Below are 22841 nucleotides of genomic sequence, written 5' to 3' on the forward strand. Positions count from 1 at the left end.
ATATGGTGTAACCAACAGACACGTTGTACCAGAGTTAGATGGATGAAAGGAACATATCAATGGGCGTGGACAAGTTACGTCTCCTCATGCTTTTAATCATAAAAACCTTATTTTTCGCCTTTTTTCTGCCCAACCACCAAGTTAAATATATGATGGGTTAACATGTTGATGTTGCTCTTTTCACGTCGTTTCGCAGTTGTCCGAAGCGCAATTAATGGAAGATTTTCGTCGTCAGTGACGACACACCGCTTTTGATCAAATTGGTGTCAATTTCCTCAAAACCTGATACTAAGAGCATGGTTAAAACAGTTCAATGCAGTTTCGCATGTATCTGACCTCAAATGCGGGATGAATATTTTGCTAATCGCTTCAATTGCACTGAAAAGGACTAGTGGCAGTTCGCAATGCAATGTAAAACGGGTCTCCGGAGCATACACAAACGTGACGAGAATGAAGTGAATTATGTAGAGTGACCCAAAATATTCAACACTAACGTAAGCAACCTATGAGGGCGTGGATATGAAGGGCATCAGCTGGTACGTTGACAGCACAACTAAGGATAATGAATAATGAAAAGAAATTACGTTCCCGTGAAGGTGCAATACTGCTTTCGGAACGTGTGAAGGATTCAGGCGATAATGGGGCAGAATGACGCCAGGATCAGTCTCTGTCCTGAGACCAACTTTATTCGGCAGACGACCACCATGCGGAGCAAGACCACTTAATTATGCATGTGTTCAGAACCACGCGCAAATATATGCAAGTCCTGACTTGCATAGCAACTCGACTGCGACCGAGATTCGAGTGGTGCTAACTTAATTAAGACATTCTGTGGCCGGCCGTAGATCTCTCCGTCGCCGGCGCCTTCATTCATCCCGGTAACACTCCGTCTAATTGAGGTTTCATTCAATCAAGATTTTATGCAGAAGTTGAGAACTATGTCCGAACTTAGACATGCACCAATACAGAAATATTTGTAATATGTACATAAGCACTCATCGCTTCGTTATTTTTTGATGACGTCGTCGAGACAATAAAGAAATCAAACGTTATCAAGTTGTCTTTACTTCTTTTCTCAGCACTTTATCGCATGTTTTGCATGCGAGCTTGAATTTACCTTTCTCTCTCAAATGCATTAAAATTGACCAAGGGGTTATATCTGGAAAACATTTCTGTGCTTTACACATATTTGAATATAGGTGGCATCGAAGTTGGGCCCGAGCTAAAGCTTCCTAAAAAATTAAAATTAAATTATGGGGTTTTACGTGCCAAAACCAGTTCTGATTATGAGGCACGCCGTAGTGGGGGACTCCGGAAATTTTGATCACCTGGGGTTCTTTAATGTGCACCTAAATCTAAGTACACGGGTGTTTTCGCATTTCGCCCCCATCGAAATGCGGCCGCCGTGGCCGGGATTCGATCCCGCGACCTCGTGCTCAGCAGCCCAACACCATAGCCACTGAGCAACCACGGCGGGTCTAAAGCTTCTTCATATGCATCCCTCTCCACAATCGACGGTGCGCACTTGCCAAGTCACTTCAATCGGCAAAGGCGTACGAGAAAAAAACATGCCAGTGCAACAGCACGACCAGCTCAAAATATTGCGCACAAACCATCAGAGGTTATAAAACTCAGCCTTTGCTTATGTATATAACCATATGCGGTCGCAGAGGCTGCGCCGAAAGAACGCACAGGCAGCTGTGCAAACTCTATTGACGCCGAGAGAGGAGCGGTTCTTTAGAGTACCTTCCAGAAAGGCCCACCCCTTCCTTGTTGTGGCCTCAAAAACGTGGCTATTTCGTGCTTCTTCTATAGCGGGAAGGAATTCACATTTACTGTGTGATGTGATTCTATGAGATCATAGAGTATGCGAAAATAAACATACTGGCAAACGGAGGCTCGTGGGGAGCACCTGATTATTATAAAGCAGGCGGCGCAAGATCTCCGCAAGTCCGCGGTCCATGGGTTGGGGCCTCGGCGAGCCCCTAACCTATGGACCGGTCCGGGTTCCAGCTTTGGTTGTTACTGAAAGTTTGCTGCTAAACGGAAACCAGTAAATTAGTTTTTAGTGCTCAGGCAAGGGAATATATGCAGCCAGTGGGCGCGAAGTCAGGCGAAGTGCGATGTAGGCCCTTTTTCGTCTGCTGATGCAGAAAACGACGTGCAGCCTGCTCCGACTGGCTACACTCCAGTCAGTCAAGTGCTACACACGACGTCATAGCCTCTCATCTGCACGAGACTGCACGAAGTGTAGGTAAAAACAAATAGCCTTCGTAACCACTTGACGCCCTGCCTAAGAAACTGAAATGAAGGCAATGAACCTAACATTCTTGATAAAGCAAAACAGTTTTCCTCCTCAGTAAAAATAAATCAGCCAGCTGAACGCATACGATCATTCCGCCGAAAAAGTCTCTCGCTTCTGTCATCCGCTTCATTCGACAGAATGAGTCTCCTAAAAACGGAATGAGTCAGCTGCTTACTCGCACCGCGTTATGAAACACAAGGAGACGCCACCAGATGAATTGATACTTTTCTTGCCTTCGCTAAGGAGGCAGGTATCCTTTCCTTCACCTGATCCTATCCCCATCTTATTTAGGCCACAGTCCCATATCCTTTCCAATAAAAGTTTCAATCAATCAAACTTTAAGGCGCCGCCTTGCGTAGATTTCTTTTATAAATAATTTTAAAAACGCAGTAATCATAACCTCCTATTATGTGAAGAGTTACTAATCTTGATTACAACACGAATGCAACACTGAAAAATGCAAAAAGTTGCAGATGATTTCTAATGCTCAACCTATATTATTCTAAACGCGTTTAAAAAAAATTATGGCCCAAAACACAAATGTCAACTCCGCACGAGAGCGATGCAAATGGTACGATTTTCATGGCCCCAAACGACGGGGGAAATGCGGAGATACAAATGCCTCCCAACCACCATTGCAAATGGGGGCTCATTACCATAATTCCTGCGGCATGTCATACCCAAAAATTGTGGCGGAAAATCATTACAATGACGGCCCGGCACAACGTCACGCAATCAAATTGACGTTTACGAAACGGCCATTCCTGTGACGCTCCTCATGATTCCTCCTACTCAGCCAATCGTATCAACCAGATGACATAACAGCCATCTTGGACCGCCACCACGCACTGCACGCTATCGTTCACTTTCTTTTACAGAACTAACATCACTATTCAGCTGCCAAGAGCCAGAAAAAAGATTTATTTGGAATAGTCTGCAGCTCCAGGTCACGTTTCATCTTGATGAAAACGCAAAACTTTCACTACACGGCACAGAATTTAAAACCCGTGGCCTCTCAACAGCCGATCAGAGTAAACATGGCGGATAATGGCGAACGTGCAGCCGCTATGCATGTCGAGAATAGAGCTTTTAGTTAGTCTAGGCATGGGCCAACGTCCCGTTTGCCATGGCTGCGGAGTCGTTCCAGGAAGTGCGGGGTATCAAGCGCAGTGTGCCGCACAGATGGCACGCGATTTAGCGACATTATTTATGTCTTATCACATTGAAATAAATAGAAGCCAGTAATACAGTTTCATATCTTAAAGGCTATAAGAGATGTTGTGACACCTTCAATTATGACTGCCTTTAGTGTTCAGCATGCATCTAAATATAAAGTACAAACGCTTTTTGAAACCCCACATAAATTGGAATGAGCCTGCAGTGACTAGAAATTGCAACCTTATGTTGTGCCAAGCAATAGAATATCATACCTGCTGAGCCACTGCAGCAGGCAAGTGCACTAAAGTAAGGGACAAAATGCAATCACATACACAAGTTGTTCTTTAAAAAAACGTCCTTTCTGGCATCAACCATGCTTTATTTAATACAAACGAGCATAAAAACTTGCATTCAAGTATAAAACAGCATATATACAATACAAAATGTTTTCTTTACACTGCAAGATCAACAATTGAGAACAGAATTTGCTAAAACAGCAACCCCAGCTAGGAGCTAACACAACCTTAACATGTGCAGATAATCTTGTGACAAGAGTGTCACATGAACAGCCATGTGCCCATTGTCCATCAGTAAAAATCAGCTTCTTGGCAGGAAATATACGATCACCTGAGGAAACACACACACAAAAAAAGAACACCATTTCTAGACAGTTGGTAACTATGTGGCCCTTGAGAATCGAGACTTCATGCAGGAAAGATTAAATCTGAACAGTGCAAGCAATTTGCAGCCAATGAATCTTGCAATCAATAAAAGAGACACTCCCCAAAAGAGTTAAGAAAATTTGATAATGAAAATGGGACCCAACCGGTCACATGAAGCGACCTGACTATTAAGATACGCAGGCATTTGGCTATCATGTAGTTAAGCTTGTAATTTGACGCTGAACAAAAACTAGTCCACCATGAGTGTTCTGGATGTTCCGCAATCAATCCACATAAACAGCATCTTTCCGGAGTATCTGACCAGCAGCAAGTGCAGGCTTCCTGCTTCCGCCACTTGAGATGTAACGACTTTGCAGCCCCTAGTGGGCCAAAATATATGCCCTTAAATATTTAATATCACAGTCTTCCGTGTTAAGGCACAAACTTGAATCAAGTTGCTTAAAAGGAATAAACAATCATAACCTCTCAAAGCAAACAAGGTGTTCGTAAAACTATGCAAAGAGAGGCCACACTACAGTGTGTAATAAAATTAAGCACAGAATGCACCCAAGCAGCCAAATAGTTTTCCCCAGCTCAAGGCATGCTGAACACACACCATTGCGTAGTGCTGTTCGCAAATGATATTGCCGCAGTCTTTCAGGAAAGCAGGCTCAAATAACTTCCCACAGACATGCCACACAAAGTTGGCTAAGTTCACAGTTATGGCAGAACTGCCAAACAGACAACAAAAAAAAAAAACATCAATGTGCTCTGGACCACATTGTACAAAATGCTTCACTTCTGGCAGAGAGCTACAGATAGAGATTAGACTTCACAGCATGGCACTCTTGTAAACAAGCCACCCACTGCTGCACGCTCAAAAAACACTTGTAAAAGCTCATGCCTACCATATGGAACTTGCATAAAGCAGGATGCTAAAACCAACTGTGATAAATAATGCAAGCAATTAATGTAAGTAACCACTGATGCTTTAAGAGGGAGCTTTAGCTCAGGGGCTCCTATGTAAATCCATGGGAATGGAGAAATAGTTTTTCTCTGCTTTCACTGCACCTGAATTTGATGATGTTGGCTGCACTTAAAAGAAAAAGTAAAAATCAATGGATTGTAAGAAGCAGATATGTTACTTAGGCCATTATTTCTTTACGAAATTTGTTGAAAATTGCAAAATTCTAAAAAAAAAAGCAAGCATCAAGTTTATAACTCGGTAACTCGGCAATAAAAGAATGATATCACAATTCGCTAAACTGCACACAACGAAACGTCTAAAGCGGAGAAAATCAATTCAGTATTATACATGCCTCTGGAATATACCACTAATTTGTGAGCAGGACTTCACCAAATCCCCGTAAACCATGTAGCAGTGTCAGGTAAGCTGTAGACTCATATATAATATTCGTCTGATTCAGATACTGTAACATATGCAGTTGACAGAACTTCAATATCTGGGTCTGGTGCAAAGTTATCGACTTACAAACACTGCGCTTCACTTTTTTTTTGGCAGATTTTCAATATTTCCAGTAGAAATATTGAGGCCATAAATAAAATTTTCACTTCTACAGCTCGTAGAATTAATCTTCCTTAAACATAAAAATTTCATCCTAGTTGGTTCAGTAGTTGCCTAATTAAAGCATTTCTGCATTTCACAAGTACAATTGAACCTCGTCATAACGAAGCTGGATCTGCCACAAAAATACCTCTCTTATATCCTATATTCGTTATAAACATATATTCACTACACACTATTATCGGCGAGAAACATTTTATATTTACTTTCATAATATCCGTTTTCGTTATATGGAGGTTTCAGTGTACTTGAAAAGGAAAATCAGAGCTGATCCTGAGATAAAGCTTCCTCTGAAATGCCGCAGCCGCACAGGATGCAGTTCAGCTGCGAGTTCCCCGCAGGCATTGCCAGGCTTCAACTGCAGCTGTCACTGCAATCAAGGCTGAGATATGCGACAGCAGCTTCAGGGCACTTCGCAGTGTGCTAAAACATGGCGCTACTGAACAAGCTTTGGTGTGAACAGGTCACATCAAATACTTGTGGCCATGACTATGCTGTCGATGAAGGTCGTTGACGTGCAACTTCAGTAATCCTGGCAAGAAGGAACTGTTTGTCCTTCCCTTCGAGGACAAGCTTGTCCTTGAGGACCTTTTCCATGTGAGCATGTGCAGCTGCCACAGAATAGTAGTAGTAGATGCTGATCCTGAAACAAAAGCACATCATGCATCAAAAGCTTATAACGACTTCATAAAAAGAATAACCCTTCAAAGGTAAGCTTTAGAAAAAGAAGCATTGCTCCAATATTGCATGCCTGTACGGTGACCTGCATTTTCATTCTAACAACATCAAAAAATAAATGCTTCACTTCCCACTGCTTCGTTTCTGGTCAAATTATGCTACAAGATCACATTTCTTGGTCCGCATCATTTGATATAGCACTTGTAATTGTTGCCTGCCTGTTTTGTCAGACAAAAATGAAAGATTACCACTGAGCACGAGAGCACAAGTTGCAGCGTAGTTGTGAACTGGTTTAGCAGCCTGTCAACAACTACGAGAAACAATGTAGAGAATGGGTACAGCAGGGAGCAGAGCGACTTTACGAGATCATAGTTAGTGCGAGAATTCTGTTTCGTCTTTAATGGAAATCACAAAATGGTTTCACTATTGGAACTTGAAACATAAAGCAGTCCAGCCTGTGAAGTCATTCTACTGCAACCATTATCCACGTTCTTGTTTCCTGTCGTGGCCAACAGGTGGCAAAACCAGTCCCAATCCAAGCAGCAGCTTGCTCATGCTCATACGAAGAACATTTTTTCTGTATCAACCAGGCAAGCAATAATGTTAAGTAATGCTGAACAATGCATGAACAAGAACTGTTATAGCATAATGTGAGTACAAATGAAGCAGCAGTATACACAAATGTTTTTTAAAGCTCACTGATTAATTTTTAAAGCTGTTAGAATTAGAATGTTAGAATAACAAATCAGGTCACTGTATGGGCCATCAAGCATAGGTCAGAATACTCGCTCCACACTCACATCACGAACGTGAGATAGAGATTTGGTGAATGACGAAGGGTGTGAGTACGAATGGGAGTGAGCGCTGGCGAGTTTCAGTGGATGTGAGTACGAACAGAAGTGAGCACTGGTTAATGAGAACACGAATGAAAGCCAGTGACGGCGAGTTTGAGTAGTTGTATCAACAAGAGTGACTGTCAGCGAGTGTGAGTGGACGTGTGTATGTTTGTGAGTGAGTGAAAGTGAATGAGAGTATGAGCTTGAGTGGGTGACAGTAAGTGTGAATCGAAGTGACCATAACGTGAGTGAGCGTTGGTGAGTATAGGTGGACGTGAGTAGGAATGTGAGTTAGTGCCAACGAGTGTGAGTGCACCTGAGTGTGAGCAAGTACATCACCTGTGCAAATATTGGTGAGTGTGCATGAGTATCGGCTTGTTCTGTCAACCTATGATATCAAGTATTAAAAAAACAGGCTCCAAAATGTACATTAAGCACGGCCCAAGTTGTAGAGGACTTTTACCTATGCACCAAAAAAGACAAAAAGACCACTGCAAACTAGTTTGCACACTATGTCTGACTCACACTCTTACCCAACAGTGAAAACAGGTGCTATATTTATATCATGCACCCCTCCTTCTGTATTGTCAATCTTTATAACAATAAAAAACATCTTAAATATTGCACAAGCTACTCAAACAATCGATCCTTTGCTGCTGCTCCTAATTATAGAACGTAGGCATACCGCCACCAACAGTACAATAAGTCATTCAAACATTTCCTCAAATCTGCACATCCTGGTGAATGGCTTCTTCAATTTCCATCCAGAGTACTGCCTTGGCTTCTTTTCTATCCCCTGTTCTCAAGGGCGATCACAAAAGTTGCAACCAGGCAGACATGGCCCTTCAATGACTATACATTGGGAAGCAGTCAAGGAAGTGATAGGTAACTCACTAAGTGGCACGCTGACCACTTTGGAGGGGATGGCGCAGCTAAGCACGCACCAATTTGTGTGGCACTACGCAAGCTGTGAGATCAGCTCATCTTCTATTTTATTACTGGATGAGGCAAGATATTTTTTAGTATGCAGCTATCACGCACATAGTCACATATGCAGCATATCCTCCGATAAAAAAAGAAAAAAAGGAGGGGATGGGGGGGGGTGGTATATTTGCATATTGCAATGCATTCACTGTAAAATTAAATGTGGCCACTGCAGCACAAGGATGCCATGGTACTGCATACTACTATAACGAGACTTCAATATACGACACAGTGGAATCTCACTTTGTGGCTTTAAGTTTGCAATGCAACTTCACATGTGCTGCACTCCATCAAGAGTCTAGACATCACACACAAAATGTAATCACTAACCAGGCCCCCCTTCTGGCCAGCTGTATACTTCTGGCCATCAAGTGCAAGCTCCAAGTGATACTCACGCCAGCACCACGACTACAGGCACGCCGAAAGCAACGCTGGTGAGGAAGTCCACGGCCTTGACCACATACCAGCCCCAGGGGTGGTCCTTCCATGAATTGATCAGATCGGGTACTACCTCCCACGTGAAAAAATACTTCTGGAATGGCCCACACGACAACGACGGCTGTATCCTGGACACAATGAAAATGGGTCAGACTACACTCTATCGCCTGGAAAGGGAAAATTTACCTTCTTCCTCAATAAATGGAGTTGGATGCCAGGTGGCTGGTTCAGCTAACCTCTCTAGCTCTCATTAAAGCTCCTATCTGACTGGCTGGGTTGAAACAGCTGGGTGAAACCCAAAACTTAGAAAAAAATCGTACCCTCGAATCCCCTTCTTGCTAAAAACCAGACAAGGTGCTTTAGCATACCATTCCCAAAAACACATCATGGCGCTCAAGTGACTGATAACAAAACAATAAGCACAAACACACTTCTTTTTGCCTTGCAGTTGTAACGTGTTAAGAGTATGCCTATAGTAGCTACTAACAGGCTGCTCGGAGGACTACGTACATGGTCCCAACATTCGTGACCTCCGTTACGTGACTGAAAAATAACCTCGGTAACAATGGAACACGGCTAATGACAGCACCAGTGGTGTCTAGCTGCCCTCTAACCCTTTCCTTTCCCCACTGCCACAACAGAACGGAGGAACAGCTTTCTAAAGTTAGTAGAAAAGAGAGAAATACAAAGTGCACTTACTCCACAAGGGCATAAGAGAATGGAATCACAGCAAGAAACAGAGCCAACAGCAGGACAATAACAAAGAATGTGTTGGATCGAGAAGCTCGGTACGGTGTCTGAGATGGTGCACTGTTGTTCATCAGCGTGAACTGAAAGAAAACAGACATTCCAATAAAACAAAGTTGCATGTGGAAGACTGTTCAGTAGCGCAAAACAATAGGAGAATCATCGCGGAAGTTTCACATTAACTTCACAAAGGGTTGCTGCCAGTCATGTCCTGAAGCGATATTGTTTGTTTTGTCCTTAATTAAGGACAATTTGACAGGAAGGCACAAAGAACATGATTGTGTCTCCCTGTTACACTTTGCCAGAGCCACACATGCTTACAAGAAACAAAGAGAGTGCTGACACTGTTCCACTTTATTCCGATTTTATGTGTGCTACTCGGCCAAATTAAAACTTCCATAGATAGCAAGTATTAAGTGGTATGTAAGAATAAGTGGTGTTTTTTTTTTTCCCACATGCTTTATGAAGTTTTTAAACACAGTGATAACAATGAAATACAAAACCTTCCAGATCAGTGCATGAAGCCCCATATCTCAAATTGAATTGTTCATTTTACAATTTAATGGACCTGATTTAGGAGGCCTTACATTGGCAATGAACATGGTAACATTCTAGGAAGAAAGTGTCATTGCGCAATAAAAAAAAAAGCATTCTGGTTACCTTTTGTACCCCTTCCCCACATTTCTTGCTCCTTTTAAATATAGTAACCCAAATAAATACTAAGCATTTCATTGTCTCACAATACCAGTGAAAGTTTTCCAGTCCCAGAGCCTGGCACATTGTGCCTTGGTTAAAACATTTGCAAGCTGTCTCTTGAAATGTGCCCAGCCAATAGATATAAATGATAACATGGTCAAGCACACATTTTTACTTTAAAGATAGTCACAGATGTGTTGCTAGATTCATGAAATCTTGCATCGTGTGAATATCTTATAGGAATGAAATGAATGCAGCAGAAAATGAGTTGCCTGGAAAATACTTTTTGTCATCAGCTTTGCCCTCAACATGCAACGAATGTGAAGCTATTACAAACCTTCTGCACATAAAAGATGATGAAGTACTTGATGAAGGTGATGGCAGGCAAGAGTGGGCAGTAGAAAGTCCCAAGCCTGACATAAAAACGAGAAAGAAATTTTCACCATGTCAATCGCAGGCTATATAATATGCATATACAGAAAAATGAAAATGAGGGCAGTGTTTCAAAAAAAAGTATGCCCCAGTTTCCAGTGACTCCTTAATTCCTTTAACACAATTACTACAAGCATAAGTTGTGAAATTCTGTCCATTCCTTATGTTTAGAAGCTCCGATATGACACCTGATGATAAAATCTTAGAAAGTCCTGGACAATGACAGCACTCCATGTAAAGAGCATTTTGCTTTGAGTAGCTGCGTGCTCGAAGCACAGATGCACACAATGCAGACACTGCATTGCATTCGTTAAAAGTACATGAGATTTGTGCGTGCTTTTAGAGCAGGTGCCAGTGTAGATGCCAGTTCGCGTTAAAAGTATATAATCAATTTGCTTGCACAAGGCAGCCATGACATAGTGGTCAGAATGCTCCACCTGCAACTGCGCGATCGTTGGCTCAATTCCACAATTACCTGATCGAATAAACCAGTTGACCCATTCTCTAGTTCATGAATGCTGTTTGCAGTAAAATACTAAGAAGTGCCAATAATAGTGTTTTTCATACAATAACAGAAAACACCACCACTGTTGCTTTACATTTCGTAAATACAAATGGCTTCATCTGATGCTGAAAACAGTGCTTAAGCGATGTTGACATTGATAGACGGACAAGAATGATGCACGAACTTTGGACTGCAACCTGCAACATAGCTGAAAGTTGGCATACCATCCTTGTCTACCCATCTATGTCCATACTGCTTAAGTGCTATGGTCCCAGTACCAGTATCAGATCAACTAGCCCAATAGAATGTTCTCTGAGACTTCAGTTGCACCAAGCAGATGTGACTGTACACTGGTCCATGACAAAGACAAAGAATTCTTTTCCAAAAGAAAAGCTTTCCATAAGGTTGCTCCACAAGAAATGTGATACAGAGCAGTCACAAGGTCCACCTAACAAAGGCTGCTGCCACATGGCAAGCACTGCATAGCTGCGATCACAGAGCAGGCTTCTCCTGGAGCTGCACACTGACCCCTTGCCACCTGAGCCAGTCACTACTTGGCAAATTTTAATCTTATTAATCAGGCTCATTAAAATATCTTCGTCATTATAGGAAATCATTACAGCGTAACACCTGAGAGCAGCAATTAGAAGTGTTGCACTCACCAGCAAAGGGTCTGAGAGTACACGAGATCCAGGACTCGGTTTGGAATGTTGAACTCCTGCTGACCAATCACCTTGGCCAGTTTGCACTCACAACGAGTGACTATTAACCTGCATAAAAATAATAAACAGTACTAAAAAGCTGTCCCTAAAAGAGCAAATAATTTATTTATGTCACCAGCAAACAGGATGCAATCAAGAATGATTTCTCGTGATAATGACATGAAAGAGAACAGATTTTAACTGAGCAAGATGTTGTGTCAATGTTAAACGTTGTATCAATGTCAATGTTGTGTCAATGTCAAACAAGCATTTTCGAGTTCCCTGAACTAAGCAACCTGGGCTGCAAGAATATGCCACAGGTTCAAATAAATACAGCAATGCACAGGTTATGATCAGAGACAAGGTTACATGTTAGGACGGTTCTATTTTTCTGAAGAGAGGACAATTTTTTTGCTTTACAAGGTGCCCCACGAAAAGCAGTATTGGTAGACAACAGAAACAAGGAAAACAAGCAGACAGAAAGGTGTCGCTGCATATCTGCAAAGGGAGACGTAACACCCTTTCTGCTAGTTTGTTCAACACTAAAAGAAAAGTGTGGAAGCCCTAGTAAGAACTGGGGTGCACTCGTGAGCAGCGCGAGTTACATATGATTCATACCAAAGAGATCCAGGGTGACAATGGCACTTTTAAAATTATTTGAAGGCATAGCGAGGGAAACACAATATGGGGCTTAGGCATATTAAGAGCTCACAGAAATTTTGCATTGCTAGAACTTTCTGCAACATTAACTTAACAACAAGAACATTAATCTCAATGTTATTTGTGTTGTAAAGCTAGCAACAAAAGAATGTCCGTTACGTTGCTTGGCCTGAAAGTATCCCAACCACAGCCCCGCCTACACAAACTAAAGCACAGAGCAGTTGGCAAGCTCACTTTCGCGGGCACTCGACAACGAAGACTAGAGCCACTCCAACAATAAAGTCCAACATAGTGAGCTTGTAGATCTGCTGACCAACCGCTGTTTCCCAGCACTGAAAAAGAGAGAAAAGCAGAAAAAATACAGTGCACGTCAGGCACAGTATCTTTGAACTTTGCCATGTTCTGCATGTTCAAGCATGTTATCACCAAGAAGTTTTTTTTATACGGTTCAAATAGCTGCTCTTGACACAGAGGCTGTCCATAGCCATTAATCTTTTCTGTGCTGGGTTTTTTCAGAGGTGACGTACCCCCAGCATCGGGTTTATTTATCATACATTATAAAACAACCACAACGGTTTATTTTCGGTTCCGAAATGAAAAAAATGACATGAATAAGGGCAAATGCTCGCTTGTAGTGGTCCTCACATTCTTATCTTACAAAACGAATGTCAAAAGGAACATGGTGAGTCAGAAACACGAAAAGGTATTGGTACGTCAGTGGCACTGAAAGAGCTAGAAGCAAAAAAGAGATTTTCAACACATTGTTTCACTTCTTGCATTAAATTTTTAAAGCCGCAGTCAAAGGAAACACTAAATCAATACATACTGATAAGGTATTCTCTCAAAACCATGTTTTCATTGATTTCGCGGTAATGGGTTGATTATCGGAAGAGAAAATGATGGTCAAAGTTGCATATTTAACAGTTTTGTGCCGAAATCACAGCACAGGCATGTCAGTGTGATGCCACACATTTCAGTGCATTTTTATGTATCTGGGCTGTTGTAGCTCAGTGAAACTTCTTCAGACTTGCTAAGTTCAGTTTTGGGCTCCTTGAGAATACTACAATGTAGCCCATCCTTACCAAGAAAAAATTAACTAGGTGCAAGCATACACCATCAAAATCCATGTTATGGTGACCTAGGGCGCGATCTTGTACGCGTTCCAAAATGGAACGGAGGCGTTCCGTTCCTTCGAGCCGCACACGATTGGTCAATTTGAACGTCGCGGTTCAAATTGACCAATCGTGTGCGGCTCGATGGAACGGAACGCCTCCGTTCCATTTTGGAACGCGCACAAGATCGCGCCCCTAGTGTGCGAACTTAAGGTAGCATCACCGCCTGTCTTTAGTTCTTGTGTCTCTCCTCGCTTGCCAAACCTGTTCTGACGTTTTAGAAGGGTAATTTAGTAATATAGCTCAATTTATTAATTTTTTTTAGTGTGTCTTCAAACTTATACATGTTGTAATTCCAAACAATTTATTTTTTCGCTTTCATGAAAACTTGGTTTAGGGTACTTTAATGCATGTCTTAAACAAATTGAGTGAACAGCATCCTAACCTTACAAGGACAGCAGTTATAATCTTCACCCTTTCTCCCTGTTGTCATTGTAGCTGACAAATTATCACTTTTTCACATTCAAACATTGAAACACACCAAAGAGCTCTGTAATTTTGGCCTTGACTTCTGTACAAGCTCAAAGAAGCCCACTACGATTAGATAAAAGGCACAGTGTATCTTTCCGCAAACATTACAAAAATTGCAGTGTCCTCACACAAAATAGCGCCGTTATGATAAAACAGTGTCACAGTTTCATTCTTGTTTTTACTGCAATAGCAATTACACAAACACTGTGGCTGCATTCCCACTGCCATCGTCGTAATGCTGTCACTTTATCAACGGCCCATGCGCAGTCAACACGTGCCAGGCTAGAAGGCCTCCAGAGAATTACAAGGTCTCAGAATAAGCCTTCTGGGCCGTCCCATGGAAAAATGGTGACAGAGAGAGCCCCCCTCCGGAGCAGGAGAGGTGAGCAGCTTACCATTGGCTTCTTGCATTCCCCGTAACCTTCGAGGCAGTTGTTCTCCCTGACGGGAGAGCAGTTGATCTGCTTGTACAGCGACAGCAGCAGCACAAAAATGGATGTGAAGCGCAGGAACACTGTCCTGGGAAAAGAGTGGCAAGGACAAGCTCGCAGCTCCCACTATCATTATCATCATGAGCATGCCTACATGCTCATCTACTGTTTATTGTTCTCCTTATTGTTGTCGCTCTCTCAGTGTTGCCCGCTTACACTTGGCACACTCAAACATGAAGTTAGTTTGACGTGCCTTCATCCTTACTTTGCACCGTTTTCCATATTTGGTGTGTGAACTTAGCCTTGTAACACCCAAGCACAGTTTCACATCAAGGAAAATTAGAACAACTTGGTGACCTTTATTTATGGGCATGAAGAGCATGTTTGCAAAAAAGAAACAATAAAATGTTATTTGAGATTTAACATAATTAGTACAATAATTAATTAGCAAATGGTTTACTGAACCACGGCCGCTGGATAAAAAAAAAGGTGCGGCCTGCCGCGTGCATCGAAAACGGTGTGATCCGCCGCCGTGCCACACGCCGGGGTCTGTTGTCTAGCATCAGCATAGAAAATGCGTCAGGAACGTGCTCGGAACGCCGTCGCGCGTGCAAGCCAAAGCGTTCCATCCCCCTCAGCTAGCGTGGTTCGGCACAGCCAAGCGGCCGACAATGCAACTACGGCAGTCACGTTCGCTCCCATAGGAGCACGCCCGACGCGGCAGGCCGCACCTTTTTTTTTATCCAGCGGCCGTGACTGAACTATCCACACATGATAACTCTCTCCTGCATATCAAAAAGACTTTTAAATAGGGGTGTGCGAATACCAAATACAGTTAAACCTCGATATAACGAAGTAAAATCAGCAAATTGCTTTGTTATATTGAAATTCAATCTTTTATGCAACTAAATACAGTTTTTGATGAATTTTTCTTATGTGGAAGGTGCCGCAAAATTTTCTGAATTACCAGGCAATTGGAAAAAGCATGTTTGAACAAGGAAATAATAATTTTGTTGAATTTGAATGTCGGCGACGAAAGACACGGTTTCATGCAGTGTTGACGATATCTTCACATCGGTGGTACAAAGCAAAGCCAGCTATGCTTTCGCGTCCACTCCATCCCTGTTAGTGTTCCCTGCAGTGGGACGATGCTATCATGAAAATCGTCGGCAGCGGGAAGAAAATGCTTCGTCTGCCTCTCGCTTCAGCGCGTGTCCGAAAGTCGATATTATGCGACCTCCAGCACTAAATGCGCTGGAAGATAGCGCACAATGCCACGCCATCTCAGCTCGCCCAACCTTTCCACACGCGGCAGATTACCTCTAAAACTGAGTGCATAGGCTGCGTATGTCCTCAGCCATGCACAGCCACGGCTGTGCTAGAAAAGGAGACATGTGTTAGCCTGCTTCTCGGCTCACCCCCGCACACTTTCACTCGCACCTAAAGCATACAGTGCACAGGGCGCACTAGGATCTTATAGCATTGGACTTAATATGAAACAACACTGGTGCACTTCGGCGGTGGCTCACAGTCACGCGGCGCGCAATATGATTTGAGATGTGTTTTCAAGCAGTCACATGTAATTCAACCATTTGACCATCTGCGTCCGTGGAAGTTTTCATTTTCTTGTCTCTGTATTCCTTTGCAGCGGCAGTGAAATTTTGTTATATTAAAATCATGTGTAAACACATTTCATTATATTGAGGTTCAAAATACAAGCTGTTCTATGGACAAGTTATAAAAAGTTAAATACTTTATTATATAGAGAATTGCATTATATTTGGGTTCTTTATATCGAGGTTTAACTGTATTCAGATCAAGGGTTTGTGACAAGATGGGAGAAGAAGTGAACACACGGAACTCCTTCTCTAGTCCTGCCTCTTCTGCACCAAGTCACTTCATACCACCATAACAACTCGCCAAACTTTCAATTCTGGTTCATGACAACAGAGATTGGATAGGCTTATTCGGCCTATTCAAGTTCATGCATTACGGACATGCATTGGTGTGTCGTGACGGCTACCTGAGCAAGGTGAGCTTGACTTGAAATGCAACCGAGTAGTTCTCAAGCCGGATGAGCTTGGAGAAGAGCGCAGGCACTATAATGTTGAGGCCCGTGATGACCAACGAAGGCACAAATTGAATCGCCAATGCAAGGGTTTTATGAGTGGTCTGCGCCTGAGATTGCCTCTGGAAAAGCAGAGAAAAACACACCAGCTGAGTTACAACAACAAAATTAAGAAGAGAACACTGATGCAGGGTTGCACAAGTTAAAACAAAAGCCATGAAAGGCACATTTTGACTGAACCACACGAAAATATACTATACTATGTTTTCATGTCACAAAAAAGCTACTTTACAATCTATTCATTGTATAAAAAGGTAGGAGTACAAAACACAGACACCAGAGAAATGAGAAGAAAAAAAAAAAAAAAACATGCCAGCACTCTGTTGCCTTTGCTTGTTAATGCCAGAAAATTTAATTGCCACTTTAGAACAAATAGTTCATGTCAAAAGTATGAAAATATGGGCACACATGTGTCTATTTATTTATTTCACAATCCTTCAGCAGTGCCCGGTGGGTTGTTGCATTAACATTAGCTAAGCCAGGGGTAACTCCCACTACCTTGACGGGTGATGCAAAAAATGACTACAACATGAGTGCAGAAAATGGTTAAAACGAAGTAGGGGTTACAATGAAGTAATTTTGATTAAACTTCGTCATAGCATTAGTTTTACTGTAATGGAGAGTATTGTAAAAGAGCCATTTTTAAGTAGTTCAAGTATCAATGACATTATCATAGAGAAACAGCAAAGGCTAGAAATTCAATTTATGACCTGTAAATCTAGTGTGGTCGCACTTATGTTGATGAAAAAATAGCTAAGAGCATATTGAACACTTTTCCATGTTCTGCTGTTTTGATATGTAAATGCACCAGAATAAATAAGAAACAAACAAAATAAATGGAGTGTAAGAGATTATGACACTGTAGCTTCCATTCAGTGTAGTAAAAAAAAAATTATTGGATTCTGCAGCGCCAAAATGAGTTCGAATTACAGCTAGGATATCTCAAATAATGCATACCTCAACAGTTAAATAATGCAGACACAATGTCTGAAATTCCGTGTCTTGAGAGTCCTAGTGTAGTCAATTAGAATGATTCTCCATCTCGCATGGTGTTATAATGTTTATCTAAAACAGGACTAGATGCAAGTTCACAACAAAAATTACTACGTAAACACACTTTCAGCCGATTTCTCACACTCCCCAACATTAGAAATTGGTTTCTCCTCAGAGCATTGCACATGTGCCACCTAACCTCTCTCAGTTGATTACCAACTTATCACTGTATAAATGTCGGTGCTACTAAGAGTCTAAGAACAAACAACTTATAGGAGTCGTTGCTCAAACAAGGCTCTTTCGTGCCTTTCCAGCCCAGCACAGGTGGTCATGGTACCATAGACTATGCCTGGAGACAGCTTGTCGAGGAGGCAACAACAGCACTAAGTAAGGTTCACTATCCACTATCCAAGTGGCCAAACAAGACTAAAATAGCTATAGCTACTGGAAAATTTCATAAAAGATACAAAAATGGTTGGGATTCAGTGCAGCACCTGATAAGACAACCAACTCACCTGAAATGAAAAGCTAGTTGCATTGTAGACAGCAAAAAGAGAGCCTACAATGACAGCAACCACGAAGAGGTTGACCAAAAGTCGCACAACAAACAGGCCAACTTTCTTGCGGCGAGACCAGCTGGCAATCTCTGCACTGCGCCGCTCCTCTGCCAGGTCACTCTGTTAAGAGAACAATTCCTTCATTTAGTATATTACTTTATTTATTTGTTTGCTCATTCACTCAACTGTTTAATTATTGGTGTTAGCGACTACTGACTGATTCATGCCATTAGGACCGTACTGTACAGAACTCGAGTGAAGACAGGAAATGCAGAACACAAAACACCTTAAGTATACAACAAGTAAAACAAAAATAGAATAATAGAGAACACAAAAACACAGATAAGATGAAAGAATATATACGACTGTCGACTTGCCTTAACCCTTTGGTGGCTACTGCTGTGTATGTACAGCAACAAAAATTCATCCCAAATTGTCACTGTCATACATGTACGGTTCTCTTTGTCTAACTTTATTACCTTCATTACCCTGTTACAAGCTACAACATAAATGGTAATTAGGATATACTGAACGTTTCTGCAACAACCATCCTTGATTATTAAAATTACAGGATCTGACACGAAATCATTATTTTTACTGACCATGTTCCATAGCAAAGATTAGAATTTGTACAATAATTGTCAAATGCAATCACCACTAACATGCCTTTATAGCTAACTTTTTAATGATTTTAGGGCCCATGTTGCACTAAGCAAAGCATAACTATTTGCTAGCAGGCGCGAATCCCAGGGGGATGTCCGGATGTCCTGACCCCCCCTCAGATTTCTGCATCGCCCCTCGCTGACAGAGTCCCTGTCATAATATGGCCACCAGCATTCTTCAAAAGTATTTTTTGCGAGTACCAGTGGCAGCAGCCATGTATAAGTAAAGCTGGCTCACTCACAAGCTTAGCTGTTTTCCGTAGGGGTGTGGTGTCGCGAAGTTGCCGTAGTTATTTAAATTTTTTTTCATGAACACCTTGGACCTTCTGGCACCGGCCGTGCCTTATTCGTTCCGTCGGCGGCCTCTTGTGAACGAGGAGACATCTCTTTTGTCAAGCACACCGATGTCCACGTGAGCGCCTTTGCGCCTGATTAACTGAGTTCCCCCTCGGGGTGTCGTCGGTTGCCTCTTAAGGCGCTTATAGTCGGACGTAGCGTAAGTGCGCGTGCGCACACCCACACGCTACATCCCACTAGCGAGTTGCTTGCTGCTAACAGACTAACTCCTAAATTGTAATTAAACACGAAAACACGAAAGTCTAAATTACTCTTATTATAAAATGGTATATTTTATTTTAATATTTATAACAGCTTTTCTTTGAAGCCATAGTGACGCTGCAAGCGCAAGACGCTATTTGCAAAGGCAAAGCCCTATTCTAAAACTCTGCACTCCTGCATGCCCCAACACTAACACCGGCAAAGCTCTTTGGGGCCCCAAACTTTAGGGGCCCCTATTCTAAAACTCTCTATTTTCACTGCTGTGAAGCCACACCTCAAGGGGTAATTAGCATATAACCCGTATTCCGACTTAAATATAAAAAAATTTGGTGAGGCTTATACACAGCAAAATACGGTACTTGCAACGGGAGATGGGAGCAACAGCTGGCATGCAGCCGCACTGCCAGATTGGAAGCCGCATGAGTTGGCACGCTGCTGAGAGCCCGTCCGATGGAACAGTTATTTCGAATTAACTGTCACAAACACTTGGGCATTCGAATTACCCGGTGTTCTTGCAAACTGAAATACACATAATTTTGACAGGACCACAGCGTCAGTTAGAAGAAACCAGAAGTTCGAACTAAGCGGTTCCGAATTAAGAAAGATTCCGCTAGATAATTATTCTAGAATTCTGATGAGTGAGCTACTAGCATAGCTGCTTTCTGTGATAAGATTCATTCATGAGAAAGACAAAAATAAAATTTTCACCTTGAGCTCCTGAACAATGCTGACATGCTTCAGTCGTGCAGTTCGCTCATCGGTGATACAGAAGTCCCAGGAGGCGAACACCATGTTGCAGTACCGATGCAACTTCCCTTCCGACACCAGCAGTGCCTCCCGAACTCCAACTGTTGTGCTGCACACAATGACAACATGCTAGAACTTTGAGCACTTGTGTTGCAGGCCACGAAGCCAAATAAGCAAAATGGAACTCACTATCGGACCATAAGCAGCAGGCAGAGCACAAAGCAGGCAACGTTCGTCAGCACATAGGCCAGGGGGAAGTTGTAGCGAAGCTTGGTGCCTGCTATGTGGTCAACCGAGTTGATGTAGCGGCCGGCAAACAGTGCTGTGAGCTCCATCCAGCCCTGTAACGTGAGGAGGTGCACAAGTTGGAGAGTCAAGTCGACCTAGCTGTTTACATAGGTAGCAGCAAGTTTCACTTCTGTGATCAATGCTACACTAGGTGGCGGCAACTAGCATGTGACATCACCCAATTTCATGCAGCATTATGTAAGGCACAAACAATGTGTTCACCACAGGAAGTGCAGCAGGTAGTTTTCTCAACCTGCATTGCTAGGCTGCAGATGTCAGCTTTTCCTAATAAATACTGTGATTGCGGGAATAACTTAAAACTGTTAATCCAAAAGATTACTGAAGCAGGAAAGACAGCAAGACTGCAGCATCACCTCTGCATATCAAAACATTCAATTTTAGACAAAAAAACACCCGTTTTGTGAAACACGCACTAAAATGCATTGCTGTTTAAGTTTAAGTCTTTCCATGCTATGAAAAGTTGGAGAGCAGAAAATTTTAACTGAAACAGCAGCAAATTTCAGTGCACATTTTGATTGCACTTTTCGAGAATCACTTACTTTATAGATCCTGAAGCTTACCACCATGAATGATGTGCTCACAAAAAAAAAATTGTCATCTCTTATCAAACATCTGCTCTGCTGCATTTAATAATTACTTCCAAGTCTTCCCTAAAACACCCAGTATTCAAGAAGAATGCAGCACCAAATTGCCCAAACAGCTACCTTCCTGAATTTCACCGTGGAGTCCCACACAAGTGTAGAAAATTCCACTGCCATTTCATGTCATTTTATCATGTATGAACAATGCGACAGCAAAGTAATGTTTTTGTTTTGCTTGCCTAGTAGGTCTTGCCTTGCGTCAGATGATCATGTACATTCTATTGCGATTATCAAGTGCTGAAGAGTTCCATCGACCAACAAGCGTTTCACAGCACCCAAGGCCTCTGGCCACTGGGAACTGTTGTAAATGGCTAGACATGCTTGCTGATAACACTCTGGTTTTACCCCAATGCAAGATTTGTCCCCACATAGGTTTGTTCTAGCAAACAGTGTTCCAAGAAGTTCAGTGCAAGTGCGCCCAGTTACTATGCCAGGTGCCACAAAAGACCAGAACTCCTCCTCAGCCTTCTGGCGACCCAAGATAACTCCTCATAAACATTTGTGATATTGCTGCATTTCGTGTTCTGTTCAATAGATCCACAAAATGGCACAATATCACGAGGCTTGTCTCAAACCTGACATAAAGTAGAACCTCGTTGATATGATTCTGCGTAATACGTTTTTCTGGATGATACGTTTTTTTTTTCTTTCTTTTCCTGATAATACTATTTAGTTGGATGATATAATTTTCGGATGATACGCTTATTTTCCAGTTCCCATGAAGATCGCATCAACGAGATTCCACTGTACAACATCCTCAACAAATGTACTTTTGCCATGCACTATACCACGAAAAACTTATTTCTTCAAAACAAAATGTGTTTCAAGACAGTTACTCGATGTATCGAGTTGCATGGTTGTCTTCTGACCTCGACCAGGGCTAAAAAAGCGTGATATGCAAAGCCATACAGTTGGCACATCATCTGCCGTAATACAGCACTTAGGCAGCACCCGTAGTGCTCAGTGGTCCCTAACCCAGAAGTTGTGTCACTAAGACACCGTTCACCTAACTGAAACACTTCACTCTTGAGCAAGAAGGTTTCTCACATGTGCCATTTGGAGGACAAGAAAGCGTTAAACAACCAGTCCTCTCACCGTTCCCTGAAGGAAATCTTGGAGCTGTGATATGCCTCCCTTGGTCTGGCCAGCTACTCGAGTGTGGTACTTGTCGTAGCACTCCTGCATCTTCGGCAAGGTGCGGTTACCAGCTGCCCAGCCGTCATCCGTCTCTGCTTCCTAAGTACACAAATAAGTTGTGGTTAAACGAACACTGAAGAGAAACACTAAATCGGCTTAGACTGACAAAGTGTTTTTTCAAAACTATTTTTGTAAATTTCGCGGTATTATCGTATTCACTTGAACATAGGATGAACATGAAAATAGTTCTATCACTGTATATTGAACTCACCGAGAAATAAAAAATATATAATTTGAATATAGGTTGACCCATATATTTTTAGAAAATGAGAGAAACGAGGAACGTGATATACTGCGGAACTCAGTATATCACGTTTGCGAGATATTGTGTAACTCGGCACCCGACATGTTGGGCGTCTACGGGCAACAGCGATTCTCATACAGAGCCAAGCAAACGCTGCTGCACGTAGGCACCGACATTTCCAAAGCCTAGTCTCGTGAAATATCGTTATGAAAAGCAAATAAGCAAACTGATGATGCTCCACGCACATGTGAGCACGCATGTTGCAGAGGTCACATCACATTTACATTCCTTTTAGCAGCAGTTGCTAAGAGCGCTGACTGCTCTCTCACACATAACCTTGGTCG

General features: G+C 42.3%; 1 protein-coding gene across 5 annotated transcripts in view; it reads right to left on the reverse strand.

The window, feature by feature from the left end:
- LOC119452966 (transmembrane channel-like protein 7) overlaps positions 1-22841 on the reverse strand; it is an 85028-nt gene that overhangs the window by 18883 nt on the left and 43304 nt on the right. For 4 of the 5 annotated variants that reach the window (XM_037714930.2, XM_037714929.2, XM_049667448.1 and 1 more), the window contains 12 exons: positions 22152-22292; positions 20296-20447; positions 20068-20215; positions 18098-18259; positions 16485-16651; positions 14426-14549; positions 12622-12719; positions 11689-11796; positions 10427-10502; positions 9346-9476; positions 8604-8774; positions 3812-6353 (listed from right to left, as the gene is read on the reverse strand). In XM_037714930.2, coding sequence (XP_037570858.1) covers positions 6200-6353; positions 8604-8774; positions 9346-9476; positions 10427-10502; positions 11689-11796; positions 12622-12719; positions 14426-14549; positions 16485-16651; positions 18098-18259; positions 20068-20215; positions 20296-20447; positions 22152-22292 — 1632 coding nt within the window. In that variant the 3' untranslated portion in view covers positions 3812-6199. Of the gene's footprint in view, positions 1-3811; positions 6354-8603; positions 8775-9345; positions 9477-10426; positions 10503-11688; positions 11797-12621; positions 12720-14425; positions 14550-16484; positions 16652-18097; positions 18260-20067; positions 20216-20295; positions 20448-22151; positions 22293-22841 lie in introns of those variants that run through there. The other variant, XM_049667447.1, reaches the window with a different exon arrangement.

Source organism: Dermacentor silvarum, chromosome 5 (genome assembly GCF_013339745.2).
Source record: "Dermacentor silvarum isolate Dsil-2018 chromosome 5, BIME_Dsil_1.4, whole genome shotgun sequence".
In the NCBI taxonomy this organism is placed as follows: Eukaryota; Metazoa; Arthropoda; class Arachnida; order Ixodida; family Ixodidae; genus Dermacentor; species Dermacentor silvarum.